This window comes from Rhynchophorus ferrugineus, unplaced genomic scaffold (genome assembly GCF_030347505.1).
Source record: "Rhynchophorus ferrugineus isolate W39M unplaced genomic scaffold, kcgeb_rfMv2 rfM6, whole genome shotgun sequence".
Taxonomy (NCBI): Eukaryota; Metazoa; Arthropoda; class Insecta; order Coleoptera; family Curculionidae; genus Rhynchophorus; species Rhynchophorus ferrugineus.
In genome coordinates this window covers 35,641,915-35,668,517 of record NW_027472585.1, presented here as the reverse complement: position 1 = coordinate 35,668,517, position 26,603 = coordinate 35,641,915, and the positions used below count along the sequence as shown (strand labels likewise).

Genomic DNA, 26,603 nt, shown 5'->3' with positions numbered 1-26,603 from the left:
AAAGTTAAAAATAAATTTAACTTAGATTTTTAGCACAAAAAAATGTTTTAAAATAAAATATGTACCTAATAATCGTTGTAATAACTAAGTAAAAATCATTTTTAAGACGACGCCGCGTCCAAACAATATAAAAATAAATATAATTTTAAGTCATAAGCACAAAATTAAATTAGGAACAAATCAAACCTAATCTAATATAACTGTTTAATGTAACTGTACATATTTTATTTTAAAATGTTTCTTTTTGTGCTAAAAATTTAAGTTTGATTAATTTTTACTTTTTAGTGAGTTCCTTATCTATTTTATGACGGTTCAGTTTTTTTTTCTTGTAAAAACATTTTTGGATTTTTCACAACGTTTGGAAACAGTTGGATTCATTAACTGCTAAACTATCTGAAGCTTCTCTAAGTTTTTAAGTTGGTCCATTAAATCTCGTAATTATCTTTTAATAATTAAAAATAGCTTTTAAATAACTTAAGCCAAAGCCGATAATTCGAATAACACAACAGCATCACCATTCACATAATAATAATATTTGATGAGCTTTGGCAGCAGATTCATCCAAATCAAACAACAAAAGTAATGAATATCTAATGTTTAGGTTAATGTTATCAATATTAACGAAAAATTACAATATAGTGAATAGTTATTTGTAATATGTGTACCATGTGCTTTTTAAATTTAACGTTCTTAACTTTTTTTTAACAAAACGTTCACCATATTCTAATACTATTCTGTTGTTTTTATTTGTCACAATTTACGTTAGTCGTTCTATTTTATATATGTATACGGACGATTTAACACGTTCTCCATTTACACTTTTGGTTAGCGGTTATTTAAATGATTATATTAAAAATCCAACACTATCGTTATTTGGGTTTATGTTATCTTATAATTATTACTCATATAATTTATATTTTAAACTAATACTATTATAAAAATACATATTTATAATTAATAACTATTTAACAGTTGGTAATTTGGTAATTTATAGAAGAAATTAACATAACAGTAGGGCTGCTAGTTTGATAATTTATAACCCTATTAGAACTTAAACACCCCATACCCCTATATCGTTTTGACAGGATCATATGGTTGTTAAATTAGCCGTTTCCCAATGACAATGCAAATCTCCAAACCCTGTCCCACTAGACGACAATCCTTTCATATACCCTCTAAACGTACATCAACATTCATACACTTACCCATGGTAAGGGTTCGTTTTTCACACCTATAGTAATAGCGAACCGGATATATAACAAAAAGTGATATTTTTTATCGTCTTTTTTTTATAAATATTAGAGATAATTTACCAGACAGTATTGTTCTCCAGCTGTCTGAGTAAATGCGGTTAGACAAGATTTTCACACATTTTTTCCTGTATGGGTTTGTGTTATATATATATGGGTACGGCTTAATAGCCTAATGTTACAGTGTTTACCAATTACATAACTGTTGCGGTATAAATGTTTCCTCATATCTCAATGTAGAAATTACTTCCATTTTTATTTTTGTAACGAATTTTTAACGTCACCAAACGCCCTGAATTTCACTCGACTGAAACTGGCTGCTGTAGGTTATTCTTTTATTTAACGTGAATTTTCATCAGTTATTTCACGTGGCCACTTCTAGCTTATTTACCACAGATTTCAACAAGCAAATGATAATACAGTATTTTTCTTTTGATAAAGTAAAAAAGGATTCGATAAAGTTTTAAGAAATATGTAAATAGTTGTAATTTTATGTTATTTGATATTTTTAACGTAATAAAAAGATTAAATAAGAAAAATTAATTAAATAAGAAAGATAAACAAAAATTAAATATCAAGACATATAAAATGGTATTAAAAACAACTTGCAGGCCAATCCTAACTTTCGGTTGCAAGACCTGATTATTGTCAAAGAGAGGTAAAAGAAAAAAATAGCAGAAATTAAATATCTCAAAATATCCCATTGAGGTCTAATAAAGAACACAGGATGAGAATTAAAGGAATAAGAAAAGTACTGACAACTCATTTGGTGAGTTGGTGAAATAGGTAAAGAGAATATGGGAATCAAGGACGAACTTGGGATGAATGTATCAAAAAATTTATTCAATATAAGAAAACCCCGGCTGAAGCAACATAATTAAGCATTGGTAAAGAAAAAAGGCAGGAAATTATACATGAAGAAAGAGAAGCAATGAGAAAAATAATTTTGAAGTGCTTTTGTAGGAATGTTCATCTGGTCGGTCGAAATGTGTGGCTGTCCGAACACTCACTACTATTTTGTGGAAGAAATTCGCACGGGAACTGAAAACACTGGTTGAATAAAAACTTGTTTATTTCGATATTGAATGATACATGTGGTCGACGGATTGACAAGATATTAGGTTAAGTAAAGAAAGTACGGTAGCGCTGTGGAAGTGGTACAGTTACAAGGGGGTAAAGAAAAGAGAGGGAGACGCCGTCGTGGTGGTCATTTATAGCCGGGAACCGCATGGTACCAATCCACCAGCGTTGCCAACCGTTGCACTTGGTATAGGTGAATAAATAGGTGGTGGCCTAAAGGGGTGTAGCGGTCGCTAAACTTTACAAGATAAATATAATATCTAAACGTGCATTATCATTATTGAAACTACATGCGACATCATTTTTAAACCATACAGTTTCAGCCGATTCGTCTTTAATTGGCCGTTGATTTACCATCATTAAAATGACATTTGACGCAATAAGATAAGAGAGACAGGTTAAAAATGTGAACCTCAGCACTAATAATAAAAGACCGCCCTACGTTTCTCTTGACTTAACATATGATTATTTATGAAACGCGCTAAAATTATATGATGTTTCCTAGAAAACCCATCAGAAACAAATTTCGTACGGATATAGGAATCGTACCTGAAGCAGTACCACCCCAGAAACCGCCCCGAAAGAAAATATTATTCTGTCGGCCACTTTGAACCATGATGAATACCGATTATGGGAGAACGATAAATAAAACATTGGAGAAGGGGATTTTTTCGTTCTCTCTTTGTGGCTTTGTGTTATGGTTCACATTTTTTCGGTTCTCTATACGGTTAGGCTTATAGCGAAATAGTTATGCGTGGTCAGGTACGCGAGTGGATTTTCTACCTGATCCGTTTTTGATGAGATTTCCTTATGGAAGCTCAGCTTTTAGTATGCAACGGAATCATATGTTACGAAAGTAGTTTGTATTTTGAAACGTTAATATTAATGAATTACTTTAAACATCCATAGTACCTATATAGGTACATAACTATCCTTAAAAGTATGTAACAATATATATAGCAACTAAAAAATTGAATGTCCAAAATGTTGATACAAATACAAAAAATTGTTTCACATTTTTTCATAAGTAATTAAACAGGTTAGCAAAGTATAAAAGTATTTTTGCCAGCAAGAGTTTTTGTACATACATATCAATTCATCATGAACGTTTTAATAGTAAATGATATTTCATTATCCAAGGTTCGCCATCTTCATTCATATTTAACCAATATACTGGTATCGCCTGAAGTCCCAATATGTGTATTCGTGGCCGAATTCACTACGAAAACATGTACGAGTTGTTCATTCTTCAATCTAAAAACAATAACAATATGAAGTTTTAGATTTCCAATGAAAAATATTCCTTAATTCTTTCTAACATTCTTCTTGTTTGTGTAAAATATTTTGTTTTAATAATTTTAACTTTCGTTTATATCTATCTGTCTCTATTTTCTGTTCCTGATTCCTGAATTTATTCTTCTATTATTATTATTATATTATAGAATTTTCAGTTATCAACATAACGTTAAATGTTTGTTCCATTTGATCTTCGTGTCGTAGTTCGACCATGTTACTATACGGTAACTTTTTGGATACTTAGTTTTATTCACTTTTTTTAGGTATCCTTTAAAGATGTCCATATTACATATTATTTCCATAAACATATTATTTTACTTCAAAAAAACCTAAAATTCATGCCTCTAAAGAACTTTTCTTCACAACTATTATTAGTGGAACTTTCTTCAAACAAATTTATTTCCATTTTTCTATAACTGTATATATTTCTATAACAATATAACTATTATATAAGTACCAACATACTGTCTTGATCTCTTTCGTACTGAAATATAAGCAAAAACTTATCAAAAGAATAAATATTTATTTTAATCTCAATCTTCTCTTTCGAAATTCGATTGTAGCCGATGAATAAAAATGTTTTATTGATATTTTTATGTCTGGCCTTTTAACCAATGGATTCTATTTTTGTAACAATTAAAAAAATTACAACTATAGATATTGGGCGTTGAGGGTTTTGGTTTTAATTAGTTTTTCACAGACATGCCCCACCTCACTTTCAAAAAATAAAGACAAATGTGAGTTCTGTAATGAGCGTGTATTATGTGCCGATCCTGCTTGTGACATCGTAAGAGCTTCGGTTCAGGATATTTTCGTTGTGTCGAATATGAACTACACGCGGGTCTTTGAACCTATACTCACAGCGATGTGTGGAGATGTACATGTGTTGTTGATTGGGGAGAAGCGCGATTTATAAACGTCAATGTTTACGTAATAGTAAAACGGAGATATCCATTTTTAGTGTTATCGATTTTATCTTATTCTAACGTAAACTTATTGTTAATATCATCTAATCATTATATAAATATATTATCGAATACATAGTTTACATTTTCAGATTAAATGAAAATGGGCTGATTAAAGAAAAAGACTTATATAGCTGTTTTATAATATTTTAGTATTTGATAGCAGGAATTGGCATAAGAATGTAACTATTATATTTAATCAACTATCGAATTATTTAGATATACTATTTTTTTACAATATTTATGGTATCCCATTCATATATTAACAAAATTAAAAGTTCCAAATAAATATTTGGTGATATTTCAAAGATTGGTTCTTGATATGTTCATCTTCCCGTTTTTAATTATACATTTGGTTGTTGTTTCTTACTACTGAGTTTCTTTATTATTTAATTATTACATTATTACTAGTCGTTTTCGTGTAACCTACAATTTGTCTTTATGATAACTTAAATCTAGGTATATAACTAGGAGCACCCATCGGCCCTATCTCAGTCTCTGGTGAAATAATGTTTATACGTCAATATTCTCATGAGAATGGAATCTTTCCTCATGCCCTCTTGCAATTCTCTTGATTTCTTGACTGACTGTGGATGTCTAAAGGTCTCGATGTAGGTAATCAGTCCTATAGTATTTTGGGTGCGCCCACAATACCTCTCACGACTTTATTTCTGAAAAATTTGCGTTTTATTTATGTTACTGTATGCAGAACATCCCCATAATTGAATTCCGTATGTCCATATAGGTTTCAGTATTTGCTTATATAATAGTAATTTATTATATACGGATAATTATGATTTTCTTCCATTTAGCCAGTACGTTTTCCTATATTTCAATTCCAGTTCATTTGTTGTCTTCTTTATATGTTCTTTCCAGCCAAGTTTTGCATCAAGATTCATTTCGAGATATTTAGTGTTGTTGCTATATAGAATATTTATAGGTGAACTGCACATGTACTTTTATTAATTCTTATTTTCCAAGCTTGTGTCCAATTATTTATATTTTCACTTGCCTGCTGTAATTTTCGTGAGACTTCTTCACTATTGTCTTCGACAGCTATAATCGCAGTACCATCAGCAAATGTAGCCATCGTAATATTCTCCGTTTGTGGTATATATAAGTGTACAGAAAATACCTAGTTAATGATAATTATTTTCTTTTCAAAGTATTCAATCGATAAGATTTCTTGTAGAATTAAACATACAAAAAGAAAATACGATTCCAACATAATAACTTGAGAGAAAAGTTATTTCGATTTACGGTATTTTTCAAAGTGCATTTATTCACGTAAATTTCATGTTTCTAGCAAAAAAGCGGAAATAAATTACAGACACAGATAAACGATATTTTCCTTACAAAAATTTCCTTTTAAAAATAATGCTATTAAATTCATTTTAATAGAAGCTTCTGATTCAACGAGTATATTGGCACGTACACTAATACATAATGAATATCAAAAAGTTTAATCTTTCACTTATCAGTTAAAATATTAGTAATATATATTTCTACTTCCATAAAAAAGATAATAGTGTCAGCTGGCTAACGAACTATTATACGTACCCCTAAGATACTCTTAGGTAAAAAAGCACCCTTTGTGATAGGATATCAACCGATAGGATAGCCGAACAAGCGGTTAAAGTTACCTCCGGCATTTTCTTTAATAAGAATGACACAGCTATTTTTTCAGTGGGGTATCTATCGGAAAATCGACAGTTTCGAAACAAAACACAATTTAAAAAAGTCCCTTATCATCTTATTGATTACGAATGGATAGAGAAATAAGTCTCCAGCAGAGCGATTTATGTTTATTAATAAAATGCTAGACAGTTCAATTAATTGAAACCATTTCAATTAATGGTGTTGTTCTGTTTTGTTGTTCTATTTTGTTCTAACAGGAGTTATATTTCGCATTATTTATATGATATGTAAGTATGTATAATATATATACATATATATATAATTTGAGAGATTGCTACGAGGGTTGCTATTTATATTATGAGTCTAATATTGAAAAGATAGTAACACATTAACGAAAATGGCTTGGATTGTTTTTGACTCTTCTCTTCTTTTGTTCAAAGAATTTTCCATGATGACCAATAGCTTTTTGCATGGGCTTGAACTAATAATCGCGACACTCTCTGATTGAAGTACCTCCAAAACATGGATTCTAGATGAATTCGCTTCTTTAGGTGCCGAATAATGTTGGCCGTTGGCCATTTGGTGCCAAATCAGGATTGTACGGAAGACAACCCAACCCAACTTTGTTTCATCCGACGTATAAGAAGTTCACTTTTTCGTATTTTACGAAGAACTTCTCATAACAAATGGTTGTATACCACTCAGAGTACACAGTTCTATGCTGCTCTAACGTCACGGTTGCCAGATGTACAGTTACCCCATATAAACAGGCGGTTATTTGCTTCAAACTGATTCATGTATGAATTAACACACGTTTGTTGGATTTGCCTCGTCTTGGAAAATATTAGATGGCGTCTTAATATTCAAGAGAACTTATTTTATTATAATAAAAATATAACAGGTCAATTGAAAAGTCCCCGGCCTACTATAGTAAAACACACTTGTTTTGGCAAAATTTGTTTGTTTTTTATTCAACATAATTCCCTTCAAGGATGATACACTGATTATAGCGACTCTCCAACTTTTCGATACCATTTTTGTAGTACGATTTGTCCTTTGCTTCAAAATAGGCTTCAGTTTCGGCGATCAGCTCTTCATTCGATGAAAATTTCTTCCCAGCGAGCATTCTTTTGAGATCTGAGAACAAGAAATAGTCGCGGGAGGAGGGGGGCAGATCTGGAGAATACGGTGGATAAAGAAACAATTCGAAGCCCAATTCATGGATTTTTGCCATCGTTTTCACTGACTTGTAACACGGTACATTGTCTTGGTGAAGCAGCACTTTCTTTTTGTTCAAATGCGGCTTTTCGATGGCTTTTTCGTCCTTCAAACTGTCCTATAACGCTATGTAATAGTCGCTGTTGCTGGTCCATCCCAAAATACAGACGCAATAATCTTTCCAACTGTTGCGTTCTCCCACGCTTTGGAGCGGGTTCATCGTGTGCAGTTCACTCGGATGACTGTCGATTGGACTTCGGAGTGAAATCATGGAGCCATGTTTCATCCATTGTCACATATAGACCCAAAAACTCGAGTTTGTTATGCTTGATCATCTTCAAACACTGCTCCGAATCATCAACTCGTCGTTATTTTTAGTCAAAAGTTAGTTCGCGCGGCACCCACTTTGCACAAAGCTTTCTCATACCCAAATATTCATAAATGATATGATGTATATGTTCAGTTGATATCTTTAAAGTGTCTTCTATTTTATTCAGTTTCAATTTACGGTCATTCAAAATCATTTTGTTAATTTTTTTAATGTTTTCGTCAGTAAAATCCTTTTTTCGGTGTCCACTGCATTTACCGTCTTCGGTGCTCATTTCACCACGTCTAAACTTAGCATACCAATCTTTGATGGTTGATTTTCCAATGTCCGGAAACTCGGCATCAAGCCAAGTTTTTGCTTCAACTGTATTTTTTTCCTTCAAATAGCAATATTTTATCAACACGCGAAATTCCTTTTTATCCATATCTTCACAATAACAGAATTGCTTCATTCAAAATGCTATAATTCACAAACTAATGATCCGACAGCTGTCAAATTTTTACACGCATCTGTTGAGAGTTAGGGCTAATTAAAAAACATATGGATTTAATTCTAGTAGCGCCATCCATGTGTCAGACTGGGGACTTTTCAATTGATCTGTTAAACTGATATAACAAAATATATTAATTTTCTCAATTATCAATTTGTGTTAAGATTATGACATTTTCCCATCATTAGGTAACATGGCGTGGTGAAATAATGATGTTGGTTTGGTAACAAACCAACCATTGAACGAACCAAAATCATCCAGGCAACCAAACCGCGATATTTCTTTGAGTGTTTGACCTGTAATAAAATAATTTCGATATTAATGCCATTATTCGTCATTGACATCAAAATCACCACTTTTAAATCGTTGAAACCAAGACTGACAGTTGGAATATGATGGAGAGACATCAACACAAGTTTGTAAAAGTTTCTGATGGATTTCGTCAACAGGTTTCTTCAAATCAAACACCAAAAGTAATGAATGTCTAAAATGCTATTTCTGAGCTTTCATTCGTAAAACCATCGAATTTAACAGTTATATTAGGTTATTTAACATTTTTTTCATTGATACTTCGTATTTTCACCAGATATCGCTGATCATTATATATCCCTGCCCTTGATAACATGCAATTATCTCCCCTCCCCCGCATTTGTCCGTTTTATTCTTATAGCAACTCATATTGATGAACAATTAATATCAAATATCATTTTGTTACAGAATATGAAGAGGTTTATGGAGAATTGTCAGATAGCGATGTTCAAAAAGATGACTACTACGACGAGGATCAAGACGCGAAAACAAATAACGTTGAGGATGACGCCACTCAAGTCATCGACCAGAAGTTTGTATCTAAATCGGAGAAATTCATTAACAACATAGGGGATGTTGTGATATTACCTTGCAACGTCTCTAACCCGAAGGGTGAGTGTCTTGTGATTCGATAATTCTTTTATCAAATGCCAATGGATTTTGTAACAAATATGAATATAATTATGATATATTTTAGCTGATGTTGTGAGAAAGTGGGCGAAAGAAAATATGATGATTTTTCAAGACTCATTCAATACTCAGGATAAGAAAAATTTGAAGTATTTTCCGAATGGATCTATTGAGGTTAAGATAGAAAATGTCAACGACTTTGGAAATTACTCTTGCACTTTATTGCTTTCGTCTAAAATGACACCCAGCTTAGTTCACGAGGTTATCAATAGAGGGCCTCAAATAAATTCATTGCGAACTGCCAATAATAAAGTTGAGGTAAGTGGTGATCATTTTTATAATCCTCCTAAATAAGAACAGAATAAAGAATAACAAAGTAATATATTTTTATTGATTATATCTTACATTAAATCGGCTTAGTACAATCTTAATGTATAAAATTATTTTATTGCTATTGTTCAATTTGCAGTATTTGCATTAATATACAAGCATGACAAGTGTCGGGTATATATATCAGTATGTATTTCTCAAATTATTAAATTACTCTAGTTAAAGTTAAAATTAAGTTCATGTGGTTTGACCAGCTTCACCCTTCTGATTTCCCGCATGTTGCTGTGAGTTAGGAACCTTATTTCATGTCTTAGGATGAAATTTTGGATAACTTCATCGTATAGTCCTGTTGTAGTTGGTTACGAAGCAATAAACGTTAGCACTTTGTTTTTGCAAAATTGGATTTCTAGTTGGTTTTATGTTTTAGTGCAGCACTATAAATCATAATAATATGTTAGAAAAAACTAATAAACGAATTTATTTAATTTTAGGTCAAGTTGGAAATATCTTACGATCAGTAGAGTTGTTTTATTTTGAGTCTGATATGCTCTGATTTTTGTCTAACCGAGTGGATGCCTAAGTACTTCACTGATCCTTCTTGAGATATCAGGCATCCGCAAATCAAATTGCAGTCTATTTGTCTATTTTCCAGTCTCTAGTCTATTTGTGGATCTTATTTTTTGGCTGCACTGGCACTTGTATTTTTTCCTACCGCCCTATACATATATATGTCTATAGCTATAATGACTGTGTCGTCGGCAAATGTTCCAAGGACCTTTTCTTTTGTTATTGGGATATTAACAGTATATAGCAGAGACAGGAATGGTCCCAAGACAATCTCCTGCGGAACTCCAGTCGAAATTGGCAGTAGTTACTGGCAAAATTATACACATCTTGTAGGTCTATAGATATCTTGTGGATCTGTAGATATATATCTATCCGTAGCAGTTCTTTCAATAATTCAGGTGAAATATCATCAATCTCAGGAGACTTTTTGGGACTGAGGCTGTCAATTTATGTGGCAGCTGCCAATGGAGAAGCCAATTTTATAGTTATATCGGGCTGATAAATGTTGCCTTCAGTTTTCTCGTAATTGCATCGAACCCATTCATTTCAATCATTTCCATAGGATGCATTCACAAAATAATATTACTGTGATTTAATTTTGCTGCGCATCTTCTAGTAGTATCGCTTACAAATTACACATAAGAGAGACAATTACTTATTTTAATATCCGGTTTTTTTTAGTATTCGCCTGATGAAACTCTCCAACTAATATGTGAGGTTGAAGGACACCCTAAACCACGAGTGAAATGGTACAAAGACAACAAACGTGTAGGACCTGAAGGTTCCACCTTGACAATACTCAGCTTGAAGGTCACCGATGGAGGCGTATACCGATGTTTGGCTGATAACGAAGGGAAACCTGCTCATAAACATATCGAAATACATGTCAAACGTAAGGAAACAAAACCTTTATCATTATAATTCATCCTAACAAGAAATCGATACAATCCACAGATGCTCCAATCGTGCAAGTTCAAGAATATCTCGTTAATAGCGAACACAAGAACTCCGCAGAATTTGTGTGTTTGACTGACGCTTATCCAGAGGCCACCGCGGAGTGGAGGAAAGATGGACAGGTCCTTTATCACAACGAATCCAAAATTAAAGTGACTCATGAAAATGCTTATTCAAAAAATGTTCTGATTGTCAGAGGTAAATTACGCGAACAATGAAAAAAATTGTGAAATCTTTTCTAATTTCTGTTGACCTTCCAGATCTAACTGAAAGTGATTTCGGAACGTACAGCTGCGTGGCCAAGAATTCTCTAGGATCCGATACAAAAAATATCACTTTGGTGAGGATTCCCGTTGTTAAAACTTTCGATAAAACATCGAGCGATACCACCAAGGATGTTGTTTTGCAATGGAAAGTTGCATCAAAACAACCAATCTCTGTTCACGAATTGCAATACAGGAAAAAAGGAGTAAGTAAACAGCTTAGTGTGCACGTTTTACTTGTTCAAATTATTTCAATATGTTTACATAAGATCTTAAAAAGTATCTTAATTATATATCTGAATTCCATAAAAATTGAGTAGCATTATAATAAACAACGCGGTACATCTATTTCCATAAGAGTAGTAACCAAATAATTGACCACATGTCCAATGAAAGTTATAAAAGATCAACAGAACTTGTCAACTGTTATATACTCTATGCAATATTACTTACTTAAAACGCACAATTAACTAACATAAAAATCAATATAAGCTTCTTAATTAAATATACGATAGTCTATAAAATACAACTTCTGTATAATATAAATTATTTATAACGAATTTCAAAAATAATACTACTGCCTATATTATAATAACTATAAATAAGCCTTAACTAATATTATAAGAAGTCACGCTTCAATTTAGATGAGGGTTTTTTTAGAATTAAATTGGTAATTTTAAAAGCAACTTTAGTCCTTCCAATAGAACAGCTAATTCATGTCATAAAAATGCAGCTTGTAAAAATGTAAAATTCGGTTAATACTCGAAAGGGACTTTTCCTTCTCATTTTATTCTAGTTAAAAAGAGACAGAATACTGTCTAATGCTTCGGAACCTATAACCGAATAAATCTATAAAATTCAATTTGTGCTGCTAGCGGTTGTCAAATGTCTACAATATTCTTGGAAACGTTAATGACAATAGCACAAGTTTGCAAATCGGTGTCAAGATTGGTTTTACTTTGACTCGGCAACATTGCGACTTGCTGACGTCATACATTTTGATGACCTGCATTGGCTTTTTATTGGATAGACTATTTGTACCTTGAACTTGTCCTTCCTGTTCCTCCTGTTACTGTTCAATAAACATAGGTTGCCGCAGCCTAGATACAATTATTAAAAAGTAAACAACGTCTTGTTAATCATGCAAAATAAACTTATTAGCTGTATATGAAAAAAGCTTTATATGAAAAAAACTTTAACTAATATAAATAATTTGGACAAATTTGTAACTCGACTGTTACAAAAAAGACCGAAATGTGAGAAATCTCAGTTTTATAATTTAATAAGAATTTTACAAAAAGGATAGTATGTTAACATTATTCCTTAACATTATTACTTTTACTCGTTAAAAAATCCAAATATGGATATAAACATTTGAGGAACATTAATTTTTTGAAGATATTTCTATTCTATAAGTAAGTGGTAGCGTAACAAGCTTCAAATATTCTTTTATGTTATTGAACATGACCATTGTGTGCCCAAAAAGGATATTTTACGGCTAATTTATTTTTAAAGAACATACACCTAGAACACACAGAACAGAGGTTTGTTTAGATACAGTCACATGTTTCAAACAGCACTATACGCTGAATCTGCCGGACATTGGACCGATCTATGCTAACTTAGACAGTACTATCACCCTTACGAAGATACTTGAAATTAGATTAATTTTTACAGCTAAAGAAAACACGCGGTTTCTAGACATGGGATTTATATAGAATTTATATTTATATATTTATAAAAATAGCTTATACAAGGTCTTAGTAGATTCATATAACATAATATTAAATATAAAAAATATGTATTTTTGCTAAACACCGTTTGTAAAAACACTGTTACAAATAAAATCATTCACAGCTTTGCTGGCACATACATGTGTGATTCGAGGCTTGTTGATATAATCCTTTGATCTCAAATAGCTCCAAAAAACCATGATCAAAGGACAAGAGAGTACACGACGAATTATTTCGCGGGTTGCATAGTGTGTGGCACGGTTTCGTCGCAATATTGAATATCATAAAGAAGATCGAATAATATCTCTAGCCTAAAATTATGATCAAGTATTAACCATTCACGAAACTATCAACGTGAAAATGAACTTCAGACAGTCTTTGTAATGATTTTTCGTCTTGAACGTTTATAACAATTTCATTCACTTTTCAGGAAAATACCTGGAAAACTATCACTCCCGCGGTAAATGCTGGAGATAACGACGTGTACCTCATCAAGCACACCTTGAAGAATCTTGAGCCAGGGATTTACGAGACCAGGGCAAGGTCAAAGAACGTCCACGGCTGGTCCGATTTCTCCGAAATAATGCCGTTCGAAGGAAGTAAGTAATCGCGCTTAAACAATCGAATGTTCCCAATGCACTTAGTAACAAACATCACAAGCCAATAGTAACAATTTAACTTATCGCACCATTAGATTATCTGTGATCAAAACCATGATAGACCTTGCCCTTTATTTTACTATTATCTTATATAACTTAATATTGTTATAATGTTTAAACGATAGCCACGCTCTGCCTTTTGCTTATCAAAGGACTATTGTTTTGATTATCATTACTTCTTTATCACACTATGAAAAGTCACCAAATATGCGTAAATTAACAATGAATATTAATTTTTTTGATTTATTTTGATAAGAATAAAACAAGTCTGTAATACAATGGAATGACAACCTTTTTAGAAAATATTGCTATTGATATACGACGTATGTTATTATTGGGTTTGGGAAAAGGTTCGTAGCACTGTTTCGCCATTTTTTGAGTGATATCACGACTCCAGATAACAGTGAAGTACTTTCGCGATTTGAGCTTGAAAAGTTGAATCAAGTACTTTTAAAATCATTAAAAGAGTTTTACCAAATTCAGGACAAGTGATAGGGTACTATGTTTATACAATAATGTGGATGCTTAAAACTTTGACAATTCATCAATTAATAAATTCTTTATAATAATCCAACATTTTTCCTGATATTCAATGTCAATTTTGTTCAAGTGTTTTTCCATTTTTCTTTCGTTATATTGCATTACAATTGTGTTGTCATTAAGTGAGTCCAACATCGGCACTGCTGATACACATATATATGCATATCTTGCTAGAGTTTTTCAATAATTTGAACACCTTTTTATGTTGAACCTCCAAATCGTTTCAATGAACCACTCGTTTTTCACATGAAAATTACTTAAAAGGGTTAGGAATGGGGGGGGTTCAGACTATTTCCCAACAGCAAATTTTGATAAGTATCTTTAGCACAGCTTCTTCGAAATAATATTTCAAAATATAGAACATTTTTCATTATCTTTTACTTAACCCAAAATATATTACTTTTCTAATCATATTAAAATCAATTAGCTTCCCGCATTTTAACTAATGAGTTAATATCTTATCTAACACACTTTGTTACATCAGCTAGACGCACAATATTAATATACAAGATAATATTGATTTAGAAGGGCCAGGGCAGGCTTGGGAAAGTTATTACTGTATTTAATCCCTATCATTATATGTGTCACCTTTTTTTGCTTATGTGTTATTTTTTGCATGTTTTTTTAGCCAATAAACATGGCTCACATCATCAGAAACAAAAGCACAACAAAAAAGAACAAAGAGTTAGAACCCAAGGTATATTGTTGTTAATTTTTATTGTTCTCCAAGTATATGTAAACGTAGATTTCTTTTAGTTCTTTTAGTTCATATGTATTTAACTCTTTTGCTCTCAACTATTACGCTTTTTACTATACATTTATCATCTTATCACATCAACATAGAAGGGTTATATGATAAGTAACTAGGCCAGGAGTTAAGTTAAAAGAGCCAGAAGTCAGATGGAGAAAATATGTCAAACTGAAGATGAAAACAATTGGTCCAAACGGTTAAGAAAATTAACTGAAAAAATTAACTGAAGTTATCGTTTTACTATTTTGGAGCATATAGTTTGCTCAGTTCTTCTTATAAAAAATTAAATATTAAAATGACAATGGCTTCCAAAAAACAATCCAAGCAATGGTTTATACGAAGCAAATTCAAATATAAGGCTCAGACAATTTTACCTATCTATAAATTCATACCTGCAGAGAGCATATTCCTGCTAGTTCTTCTAAAACGATTAATAGAAGTTATTACACTAAATCATTAGACCGATTCGCACGTGATGTGATATAAAAGAGAAACGCCTACAACAGCCATTCCATCAAATCCATTTCATTCATTCAATTATTTGGGATACTTGCCTTCTTTGTGTGTTTGAGAACCGAGCGATCGTTTACTATTTCAAAACCTAAAGAAATGGCTTCAAGCAATTATATTCCAAATCTAAAGAGTAAAGAGAACAGTTGTAATGATACTTGATTTCAGCTACTTATCATATTTCCCTCGTACCACATCATTTATATTCCACTAACATCTTCTAGTAATCTTAAAATAACAAATAATTTACATTAATTATACATAGGTACCATTTTTTAATTTTTACTGTGTATATTAATTCTTGTTTTTATTTTTTTATTTAGATTCTGTACTGAATGCACCTGCACAACACACTAGCGACGAACATGTAGGAGGTAGATATATATATTCATTTTTGTATTTATACGTATATACGAGGTGTCTAAGAAAATTAGTATTTGATCAGCTTACTGCATGAACGTAATAAATACGAGGGAAGTGAAGACGGTTACTAGAACGGTACAGGAATTAAATGTGCTGTAATGAACAAACCTTTTCAGGCTCGCTGAACAAGGAACGCTACTCACCGTTGAATTATACGTCTTACACCTGGCCCTAAAATATTTGTACCCAATCATACAGAAAATGTCCCATTCTTTCAGGCTCTTATAGTTCGCTGGATAGCTTGCTTGAGTGGAAGTTCAGTCATCCCCTAGTTTTCCAATCCCTAGACCTCCTACGATTCCTTTTGGTGACGATAGTTTGAATCCCCCTCACATTGGGATACTTGGGAATGAACAAGCAGATGTCACGGCGAAGTCTGCCATCTAGTCTCAACGCCCTATCGAGAATATATGTATCCACATTGACCCCTATCCCATCAGAACCTTTACCAAAGACACACAAACAAACTTTTTGAAATATCTTTGAAGACTCTTTAAAAAGTGACAGACAAGTGAAATGTGCGGCGAAACTCAATTAACTGAGACCGAAACACTTATTTCTCAGACAAACCCTTGATCCTCACTCTGGCAAGTTGTGAATTCTATAACCAATCTCTCTCCTTGTCTTTTGCCTTTTGAGCAACTGTCATCGCATTCCTTCTATTAGAATAAGATTCGGGCTGAATAATTATGGGAATGCTTTTGTAAATATAAACTTTCTTCTGTGACTGATTTTTTGAGAAAAAATAGTACAATACATATTAATCTAAATATGTTCCATCATTTTCTACAACATATCCCAATTTTCTGATATTAATCAATTTTCTCAAAGCATGTTTTGATCTGTTACTATTGCTGGTCTATTTTTTGCAACGATACGTTATTTAATTTGTTTAGACTACGTCGGTAGACATATACGTAATAATCATTCGGTTTTTGGCAACTCGTATTACACTACAACTTGATGATGCCACCATATACATGACTTAGTCAAGAATATTTCCCTTCTGTGTCGTAGTTGTTTTTCTTGTAGTTAGTTATACTGGTTTAACCCATGATTTCTTGCACTCAGCAGTATTGTCGTTCCCTTTTAATCTCCAGTCACGATATGCCATAGAAAACTATTTTTTTGTTGCCTAGCAAGCAATGAAACTGCGATGCTGAAACGTTTCGAAATAACTCTTTAAGTCAATTCGTATGGTAGCCCTCTTATCTCCTTTTGGATATTTCCCCTCGCATGTAAACGTCTGGAAACAGTTGATTCATTAAGCTGTTTGAAAGTTTGAGACTGACTTTTATCCAATATGCCCGCTTTCATATCGTTGAAACCGAAAACGACAATTGGGATGTGACAAATCAACAGCAATAATGAATATCGAAAACATTTTTAATAGCCGATCAGAATACATGCAAACACTAGTAGCTAGATTAATAATACATTAAATATATTTTTTCATTTTCAGAGTCAAGATCTGGTAGTCAATCTCTCAAACCGGGCCTATCTATATTAGTATTCACCATATTACCAATATTTTTATTCGGAAGAAGAGAACGAACACTATGCTAAAACTGGAGTGAACCATAATGAAGAATTGGTTTGCCATTGGCAGCTTCAGGAGCAAACAGAACTGCAATTAAATAAAACTAAATACCAAAGTATTTTCTACATATGGCTCGAAGACATTCTCTCGATAAGTACGATAGATTCTTTGAACAGCCTCTAAATTACTCTTGTGTTTATTTATTAATTATGTTCTAAATAACCATAACAAGAACGACGTTGAAAGAATCTATAGTATACAGAAAACCTAATCGTTTTGACGATAGCCTGTGATCTAATTTTTAACATCCAAAAAGAGATAAAAATTACTCATTTCAAAAGTACCATAGTCAAAGAAAAATTGAAATCAAACTGTTACGAAAAGCCTTGAGACTCTGAATGTCATTAAGTAACATATTTATAAATTATTATTAGTTACCTATACAGCTCGACGTGGTCAGTAATCGTCTATTATTTTCGAATTACTGTCATAAATTTTTCGTTTACAAGACTGGGTTGAAAGAGCTCAACAACTGTACCTCTTAAGAAACCAGTGCTTTACAAAAGAATATATCCACAAAATAAAACTATTTTCTAACCTTTATTGTACAGCTATTATTATTTTGTAGAAAAATATTAGATAGTAGTTTATTCAATTATACTTTAAATATAAATGTACAAAGCTTTTAATTTTTATTTACAGTGTGATTTATAATTTATGATGATTTAGATTTAGTTATATAATGAATTATGAATTTTAAATTCTAAATATTATTTTTAATGTATCTAATTTTAGTTCGGTGACAAGATGCTGAGGATGATTTTGTTAGAGTGATGAAAGTAATGTATGGGTAATTTTCTTTAACATCTAGTACTGTCGTTTTATCAACAAACTAGTATTTTCATTTTTTATATTAATAAGCTGACTACAAAGAGGATCATGCCTTCTGTACCTCCCGCGGGTACTAGTAATTGTTGCTTTTGATATAAATATTATTAACCTATAACTTCCCCAGATTATTTCAAAGATTTATAAAGTTTATATTCATGACCAAGCCACTGTCGTGATAATCGGACCGTTTTGATACTCCTATACATATTATAAATAGTATTGTCAAAGACTTTTACATATCCTTTGAAATAATTTGGTGACTATTTTGAGAAATGTTACGAAAATTGAATGTATATGTTGTATAAAATATATAGAACACTAGAAAGATCGGATTGTTTTATTAATTTTACCTTTAATAGGTCCTTTAATTAGTTATATTAGTTATATAGTCGTTTAGTTATTAACCAAACTACTGTTTAGAAATCATGAGATTTTTTAAATATACCAATTGTTTGGTATGTCCCCACTTTAAAAAGTAAATGTTTTGTCTGTAAAACTTTCTAATACGTCTAAAATGTATTTGTTAAACAATTGTTGTAACGAAGATATAAGAGAAAATTTTGCCTTACTTAGCAAATCATTTCGGATACTCGGAAATTTGCTAACAAGAGTTGATTTTATAAAGTTGATCAAATCAACAAAATATAAAACGATCAACGATATCGTTATGATTTAACAGCTACTTCTCTGAAGGTGGAAGGAAAAGAAAACGCATTTTTATATAAGATGATGGACATATAAATAATAGGGTGGATGCGCCCATGCGGTGACCGCCCGTGTATATATGGTTGCATAAATAAATGTTAGAGTCGTCTTGAAATATAATAATATGTTAAAGCCAAAAGAGGATGACCACTCGAGCCAAAAGAGGATTCCGCTTCTAAATAACATTGAACATATAATGTAAAACTAAACTATACTTTATAACATTTTTGTTTCATTGCCTTATTTGCATGCATTAAAATGTTGTAATATATAAAATCTTATATAAACTAAAAGTCAAAGTTAAATTCGATAACATTGAGACGTATTGACATCTTAAATTGAGATGACTCGAGTACACTGCACATATATATTTACATAAATAGTAATTATCAATCATCATATGAATTGTCTCAATCCCAAGACAGCCATGAAGTTAATAAATCTCTGTCCCAAAAGGTGGAACTCTCCATCATGTTTGGGGCGATACAAGAAACAGCATCAAAATAAAATTCCTAGCACACAAGCATGGACTTTTTAGGGCATCATGTAAAACTAGAAAACTTGTAGGAATTCCTTAAATCATGTAGTCCTAGTCCGAACTAGAAAACTTTAGGAATTCATTAAATAGAAATAAAATACTACAGCTATAGGTTACATTCAAGGCAAATATTGTTACTCTAGCAAACTTCTGCCTATTTCAATGTCTATAAGAACGAAATCAAATCGGCTGCAAGAATGCAATTTGAAATGATTCGATGATAAATAAAAGAAATCTGAGAAAGATTTCATAAAGGCATATCCAGTCCACGTTAGTTTCTAGATACCATCACAGATGAGAGAAAAAATTCAAAATATTGCAATTCATACTAATTCATAGCAAATTATACAACCATGAAATCATGACTGAAAGCAACAGGAGTAACAGTACTAGTAAAGAAATGTTTTTATTAATTACATCTTGCATTAGATACGCTTAGTATTGTGCTAACATTGCTTAAGTTACAAATTAACTTATTACTACTGTTCAATTGTACTTGCATTAATAGACAAGAAAGGATTAATACATCAATATGTATTTCCCATATTAAAATAAAACTAAACTACATAAGTCAAAGTTCAGAATTCATTATACAAGTTCATGAGGTTTGGTTCGCTTGGCTTCAGTCTTCTGATTTCCTGCGTGTTATCCAGTAGCTGTACTGCTTTCACGTTGTTGTGATTTAGTAACCTTATTTCATGTTTTAACGCGTAATCTTGGATCATTTCGTAAATCCATTTTATTTCGAAGCCATCGGCCATTTCGGTGTATCTCGTTATTGGTTACGTAGCGATAAGCATTGGTAAATAATCGTAGAACTCTTTTTTCGCTTTGCTCTTTGTCTAACCTACCATCGAAATGGATGTCCAGGTATTTAACAGATTCTGCTTGAGGAATAAGGCACAAAATATACATGGACAGATTTGGGGCTATTAAGCTGTATTTTCCGGTCAAAAGGTAGTAGACAAATAAAGAAGATGATGATGTTCTGCCAACAGGAACAGTTATTAAACTAGTTAAGGCTAGTCAGTTCCTGAACGATAAAAGCTTACCATCCTTGAACGCCATATAAATATAAAGATTATGCTCATAGAATATAACACAAGTTTCTAGAATCGGAACCTTTTCTTTATTCCCCAGCAACAGCTATTTATCTGATATTTTATTTAAAATTCTATTGTTCATAAAAGGAAATTTGTCTTTTACTGATTAACAGGCCGGATGTGAATGGATTATTTCCATTCTATTTACATAACCTAACATATAAATGTAGTTTGTTATTTATTTGTTTTATTCAAAGTATTGTCCATCGATAATCGCTACTTTTCCCCATCTTTCAGCAATTAACGGATTCCATCTCCAAAGAACGCTGATTCTCTTGAAGTTATCCACAAATCGATCCATTTTTTGATATCTTCATAAGAAGAAAGTTTATTTTCACCGGTTTTGCAACATATCATAAAGCGTACCTACATTGCAGAAAAGCTCTCCAAATTCAATGTCTCTTGGCTTCAGTTCATACGGCACAAAATATCCAAGCTTTTGGATCATTCCCATATTCCTAAAATGATTGGAAATGGTTTATTGCGTTACTCCCAACAATTCTGCATATTTCTCTTACATTTTACAAGGATCATTATCGAATGATGTCGTCAAAACCTCGTTTTCAAATATTATAAGCTGTCCAGTTCGTTCCTTGTCTTCAGTGTCACAAGCTTTACACAGCATCCATGACCTTCAACCGTCTTTTTCTACAAATTGAAGCAAAAAAGTAAATCTTTCCGCAACATCTTCAACGCACTAAAAAACATGCTGAAAAGTGAAACCGGTCAATGAGGCTTCAACATGAAGTTGATAAGAAGTTGGTTACAAATATACCCGATGTAATTTAATACATATTAACACCATGTGTTGTAAATCCTTTAAAATGAATTTATAGGCCTACATATTTTGTATGTCATATTTTAAATACACGCGAGATAGTATTTTGTAATTTGTATTTTAATCAAATCAATGTTAAAATAAATACGATACTGAACCACCCAGTATTTCAGAACAAATAGGACAATTTAAGATATTAATTCTTATCATTAACATCAGATCCATTTTCGAGGCACACCCACACATAGAAATTATAGTAAATATCAAATTCACGCCGTAAAAACATCATGCTAGGGTAAAAACACCCCTATTATTGACCAATGTCACGCGATGTGTACTTCCAACGTCATACATTAACAAAAATACGACTATATTCAGTAGTTATTCATTAACCGATAATACTAGACGACTTTTATGTCCCGTATAAAATAAATGTATCTAAAATATATATAAAGACGTTTTAAACATTTTATTATAAAACAAAGGAGAACACAGAACTACATAATTACACAGAACGTGTTGTTTAAAATAATTTTATCTCTAAAATTTAGGTCATTAGCCTAAATCCGTTTATTTTGCTTTCATTTGATTAAATAGACATTCGCAAAATGTTTTTCGAGTTGTATTGGCAATATTTTGTGGCGGGTTTAATTTTGTGGGTAATTGCAAGGACCGGATATGTATTCTATAATAAACTGAATGTAAATAACAAAGAATTGAAAGAAAATGTCCCAGACACTACTACAAAATGTGAGTTACTTTTATTACAACAGTCAGACAAATAATTTTTTATTTATAGTTACAGAAACTGATTCTGATTCTGAAGATATAGATGATGATTTTTTGCCAGCCTTACCTAAGGATTTAAAACATATTCCTCTTGTTTTTAACCAATTGTCAGAAGAAGAATCCTTGAAGAAATCGGAGGAATTCTATCAGCTAATGAATGCCAGACGTACTGTTCGACATTTCAGCCGAAAAGATATACCCAAAGATGTTATATACAATATTATTAAAACAGCAGGTGAATGAACATTTTCAATCCATTAATAGCTAACAATATATATAATCAACTAGTCTTGTTAATTAATATATATAACCCAATATACACTAACGGTGCATAATATATTTTTGACGTAATGGCGAAGGTATTTCTATTATTTCATCGATTATTTTAGGTACTTCTCCTAGTGGAGCCCATACCGAACCTTGGACATATGTTTTGGTACATTCGCCAGAAATAAAAGGGAAAATTCGTGATATAATTGAGGAAGAAGAAGAAATTAATTACAAAAAACGTATGGGCAAAGTGTGGACCACAGATTTGAAACCCTTTAAAACCAACTGGATCAAAGAATATTTAACCGAAGCCCCATATTTAATTTTGGTCTTCAAACAGTTATATAGTTTTCGAACAGACGGCAAGAAAAAGCTACATTACTACAATGATCAGAGTGTTAACTTGTCAACTGGAATATTGTTAGCAGCTATACAGGTGATTGTTGCATATTTTGCATTATATGAGGGATTATTGTAATAACTTAACAGAAAATATTATAATAAGTAACATAATAAATAACGAAATTATTAATAATAAATCCTACAACGTTCTGGAATAACTGTTTTCATCGTGTACAATTTGTCTTTTCAGAATGCTGGGTTGGTATCTCTAACTTCAACACCCCTTAATTGTGGACCAGCGTTGCGAACATTACTAGGACGCCCTAAATCCGAAAAATTATCTCTTCTACTTCCTGTTGGGTATCCCGCAGAAGACTGTCTCGTTCCGGATTTACAAAGAAAATCCCTAAATGAAATTATGGTGGAATTTTAAAAGTGATAAAAATATTAATACTTATTATATATATAAAATATTTGCTCCAATAACTAAAATATATTTATTCCAGTGCATTAATATATTTGAAGAAAACGATCCCTTAAAATACTGTCCTTTAAATCTTTTAACATAAACAATTTATTTTCAATTTTAAGTTTTTATATTTTCTTATTCATCATTATATACAGTTAAAATGAATGCAATAGAGAGATATTCCCTCTGTTTTGTGAACATGTTTTATGAAATTTTGACAATTTGAATTAGAACATATATTTTGAGTGATATATATTGTTTTCTTTAATATTTATATTTATTTATCTAGAAAATTAGAATCAATGCATGCTATTTATAATATATTCTCCAATGAGTGATAGGACTGACGAAAATCGAAAATCCTTCCTGTCATCCTATGTATTGACCAAAATATAATATTTCTCTATTTACTAAACTATAGTTTTCTATATTCTGAACTATAGTTCTCCATCTTTTGTAGTTACTGCATGACGTCTATGATTCATTAAAATAATTCACCTAATGGAAGGACGTCTATTAGCACCAGAATTTTAATATTAAGAACTTTTATGTTCAAATCTTTTATGCAGCTAAAAAAACACACAGTTATATATTTATTCACTCACATAACTACTATAAATAATTCCTCTAAATTCTACAAATGAGAAGTATTTTATTCATAATTTTTAAACCTGTTAAATCTATATTTTATTTATTTTTGTTGGAAATTATCATGAAATTTCATATTATTTATTTTATTCTACGTAACTTTTTTTTATTTTCCTTTTCACATATTTTATTATTATAAATAGCATATCCAGTTATCTTTGTATGACAATAAACATGAATTAGAAAAAAGGGTAACAAAAACGGTAATATAATTATTTTAAGTAATCAAGTGTAATACCAAAAATAATAATTATTCTATTATTTAACAAAATTGTAAGGGAGCAAAGAAGAAGGGGAGATTTTTATTACTACAGTAATATAGATGTTTTGTATTTTCTATACTATAAAAACACCACAGTTTTACAATTAGATATTTTACTGAAATAATGGCGAAGGTGCTGGAATATTATTTCTCAAGTTTTTAGTTAGCTTTCATTATGGATTCCGTGCAAAACCTTCAAACTATTTTTTGTACCAAAATATTCCTTGAATAGAAGAAAACAATAAGAAATTCATAATCTTTGATGTAATATTTTCTAATTCATAAAAATTCTTATTTGCTATACATATATTATTTAAACTTATCTAATAATAGCTAATCCAAACGCAACCAAAAATACAGTCGCAGAGATCTAATGAAATAACAAGTGGTTAAATTCGAACAAATAAAATAAATAATAATTACAATTAAATCATACGTGTTCATAATGAAACTTTAATATTATTCTAAATTTACAACATATCATACAAATTATTAAAAACAACATATTAATAACAGAAATTATATTCTATCAAAATATATTTGCTATGAACATTAAATATCAATATCATTAAATAATTGACTCAAGACTTTTGAGGTTTTTAAGACGTTATGTCCTAATTATCGTGCCAATTGTTCCTGATTTTGACAAGGTTTTTCCTTAAGTAAAGCCAGCAGTTTTGCATCATCTAAAACCTTTTCTCTTGCTCCACTATGTCGGTCTCCAACGTAAAAGTCACATTTCTTAAAGCGTTGAAACCACTCGCCACAAGTTCTTTAACTAATAGCGGACTCGCCGTAGGTATCAGAGATTATCCGATGAGCCTCAACAGCAGATGTACTCATGTTGAAGAAGAAAATTAAAACCTCCGGTATGTAACGAAAATGTAGCCGGACGGACATTTACAATTAGAAAAAACGCTATAATACAAACAAAATAAATCGAGAAATGTTTTTATATAGTTATGTTGATATATGTTGAAATTTTTTACATGTCGTCTATATGTGTCAATATCCATCTATAGGAAAACGGCGGAAACAAAGTTATGCGGCTTTTAATATACGGAATCAAATTTGATAATTCCTACGTGTATGCAACTGAAAATACACTAATGTAATTATTAATATACACATTAATAAATAGGTATAAATTCATAATGTTAAGTAAATAAGAAGTACGTTATTCATAATATTTGAATATATTAATTATGTATCTAATAAATACAATTAATTATTGATATGTATATTATATTTTTATTGGAAACTAATAACTTTAATCCCTCGCATTTTATTAGTATAAATTTTTACAAACATCTAATGTTATATTATGTAAATTATGAGAGCCTATACATGTTATCTGAGCATGTGTTAGATTAAGTAAGATGGCATGACGATAAATAATTTAAGCGCCATATGTTTATTTTTCTTCTAAAATTCTCATATAATTTTTGTTATTATTATTATCCGCGTACATATACAGATGTCTGTCAATATTAAATAACTTTCTTCTTAATTACGTATTAATACCAAACAATTAACAGCCATATATTAATTAAATGATCGTTATAATCTAGTTATTGGGAAACCAAAATGTAAATCGGTAATATAATCGTCATAAAATTCGAACAAGAATATAATTCTGTTTTTATTACTAGGAAAAATTATCTTAAATCTTGGCAGTTATTCTGACGGTAATTTGTAACAGTATGTACACTGAAAAAAAGGATGATGGTCTTTAAATAGTTAGTCGATTTTCTCTTTGTGTAATATATATATGTTACTTTAGTAAATTGGGATTCAGTAGTAGAAAACGATAATGTAATAGCGGGATTATAAGGTTGGAGAAAAAATATCGTTTTTTTTTTCTAATAGATGATTTTAAAGTCTAATTATACTTATTCAATGATGCCATACTAACGGAAACTTGAAAAATAACAGACCTTAGAACATTACGGATATAAATGTAGTGTTATAGGTTTACTCAGTCAAAATTTATTGCGGGTTGAAAATGAAAAATCTACTATAGTCTATTCAAAGTTATTTTATACATATGTCACCAAAATTTGTGACATCAAAACGTCGCAATGTTGCCTCATCAACTCTGAGTTTTAGGTCAGTCGGTTTTTGATATATCAATAAAATTCTAATCTAAATAAAATAATTGAACAAAAATGTTATCAAATATAATTTATCTTAACAATATAATACATCTCAAAACTACAGTTAATCATATAGCCACAATAGTTTATAGGTTAGAGTTATAACCTCTGATTACTATTGCTTTCAATAATTTTGTATATGTTTAACAACCGGACGACTTTGACAGGCTTATTCGTT

The 26,603-nt window shown here is 31.2% G+C and overlaps 2 protein-coding genes across 7 annotated transcripts in view; both read left to right on the top strand.

The window, feature by feature from the left end:
* LOC143199021 (lachesin) overlaps positions 1 to 18,692 on the top strand; it is a 35,931-nt gene extending 17,239 nt beyond the window's left edge. For 3 of the 6 annotated variants that reach the window (XM_076408739.1, XM_076408738.1, XM_076408737.1), the window contains exons 2-10: positions 8,983 to 9,186; positions 9,272 to 9,522; positions 10,783 to 10,993; positions 11,056 to 11,253; positions 11,316 to 11,524; positions 13,482 to 13,650; positions 14,879 to 14,947; positions 15,835 to 15,885; positions 17,397 to 18,692. In XM_076408739.1, the coding sequence (XP_076264854.1) occupies positions 8,983 to 9,186; positions 9,272 to 9,522; positions 10,783 to 10,993; positions 11,056 to 11,253; positions 11,316 to 11,524; positions 13,482 to 13,650; positions 14,879 to 14,947; positions 15,835 to 15,885; positions 17,397 to 17,500 (1,466 nt within the window). In that variant the 3' untranslated portion in view covers positions 17,501 to 18,692. The remainder of the gene's footprint in view (positions 1 to 8,982; positions 9,187 to 9,271; positions 9,523 to 10,782; positions 10,994 to 11,055; positions 11,254 to 11,315; positions 11,525 to 13,481; positions 13,651 to 14,878; positions 14,948 to 15,834; positions 15,886 to 17,396) is intronic. The other 3 variants (XM_076408742.1, XM_076408741.1, XM_076408740.1) reach the window with 1 other exon arrangement.
* A 3,298-nt stretch (positions 18,693 to 21,990) lies between these two features.
* On the top strand, positions 21,991 to 23,397 carry Iyd (Iodotyrosine deiodinase). The gene is made up of 4 exons (XM_076406618.1): positions 21,991 to 22,239; positions 22,289 to 22,513; positions 22,668 to 22,984; positions 23,141 to 23,397. The coding sequence occupies exons 1-4, from the start codon at positions 22,098 to 22,100 to the stop codon at positions 23,321 to 23,323; spliced, it is 867 nt and encodes a 288-aa protein (XP_076262733.1). The 5' UTR covers positions 21,991 to 22,097; the 3' UTR covers positions 23,324 to 23,397.
* Positions 23,398 to 26,603: the final 3,206 nt, after the last annotated feature.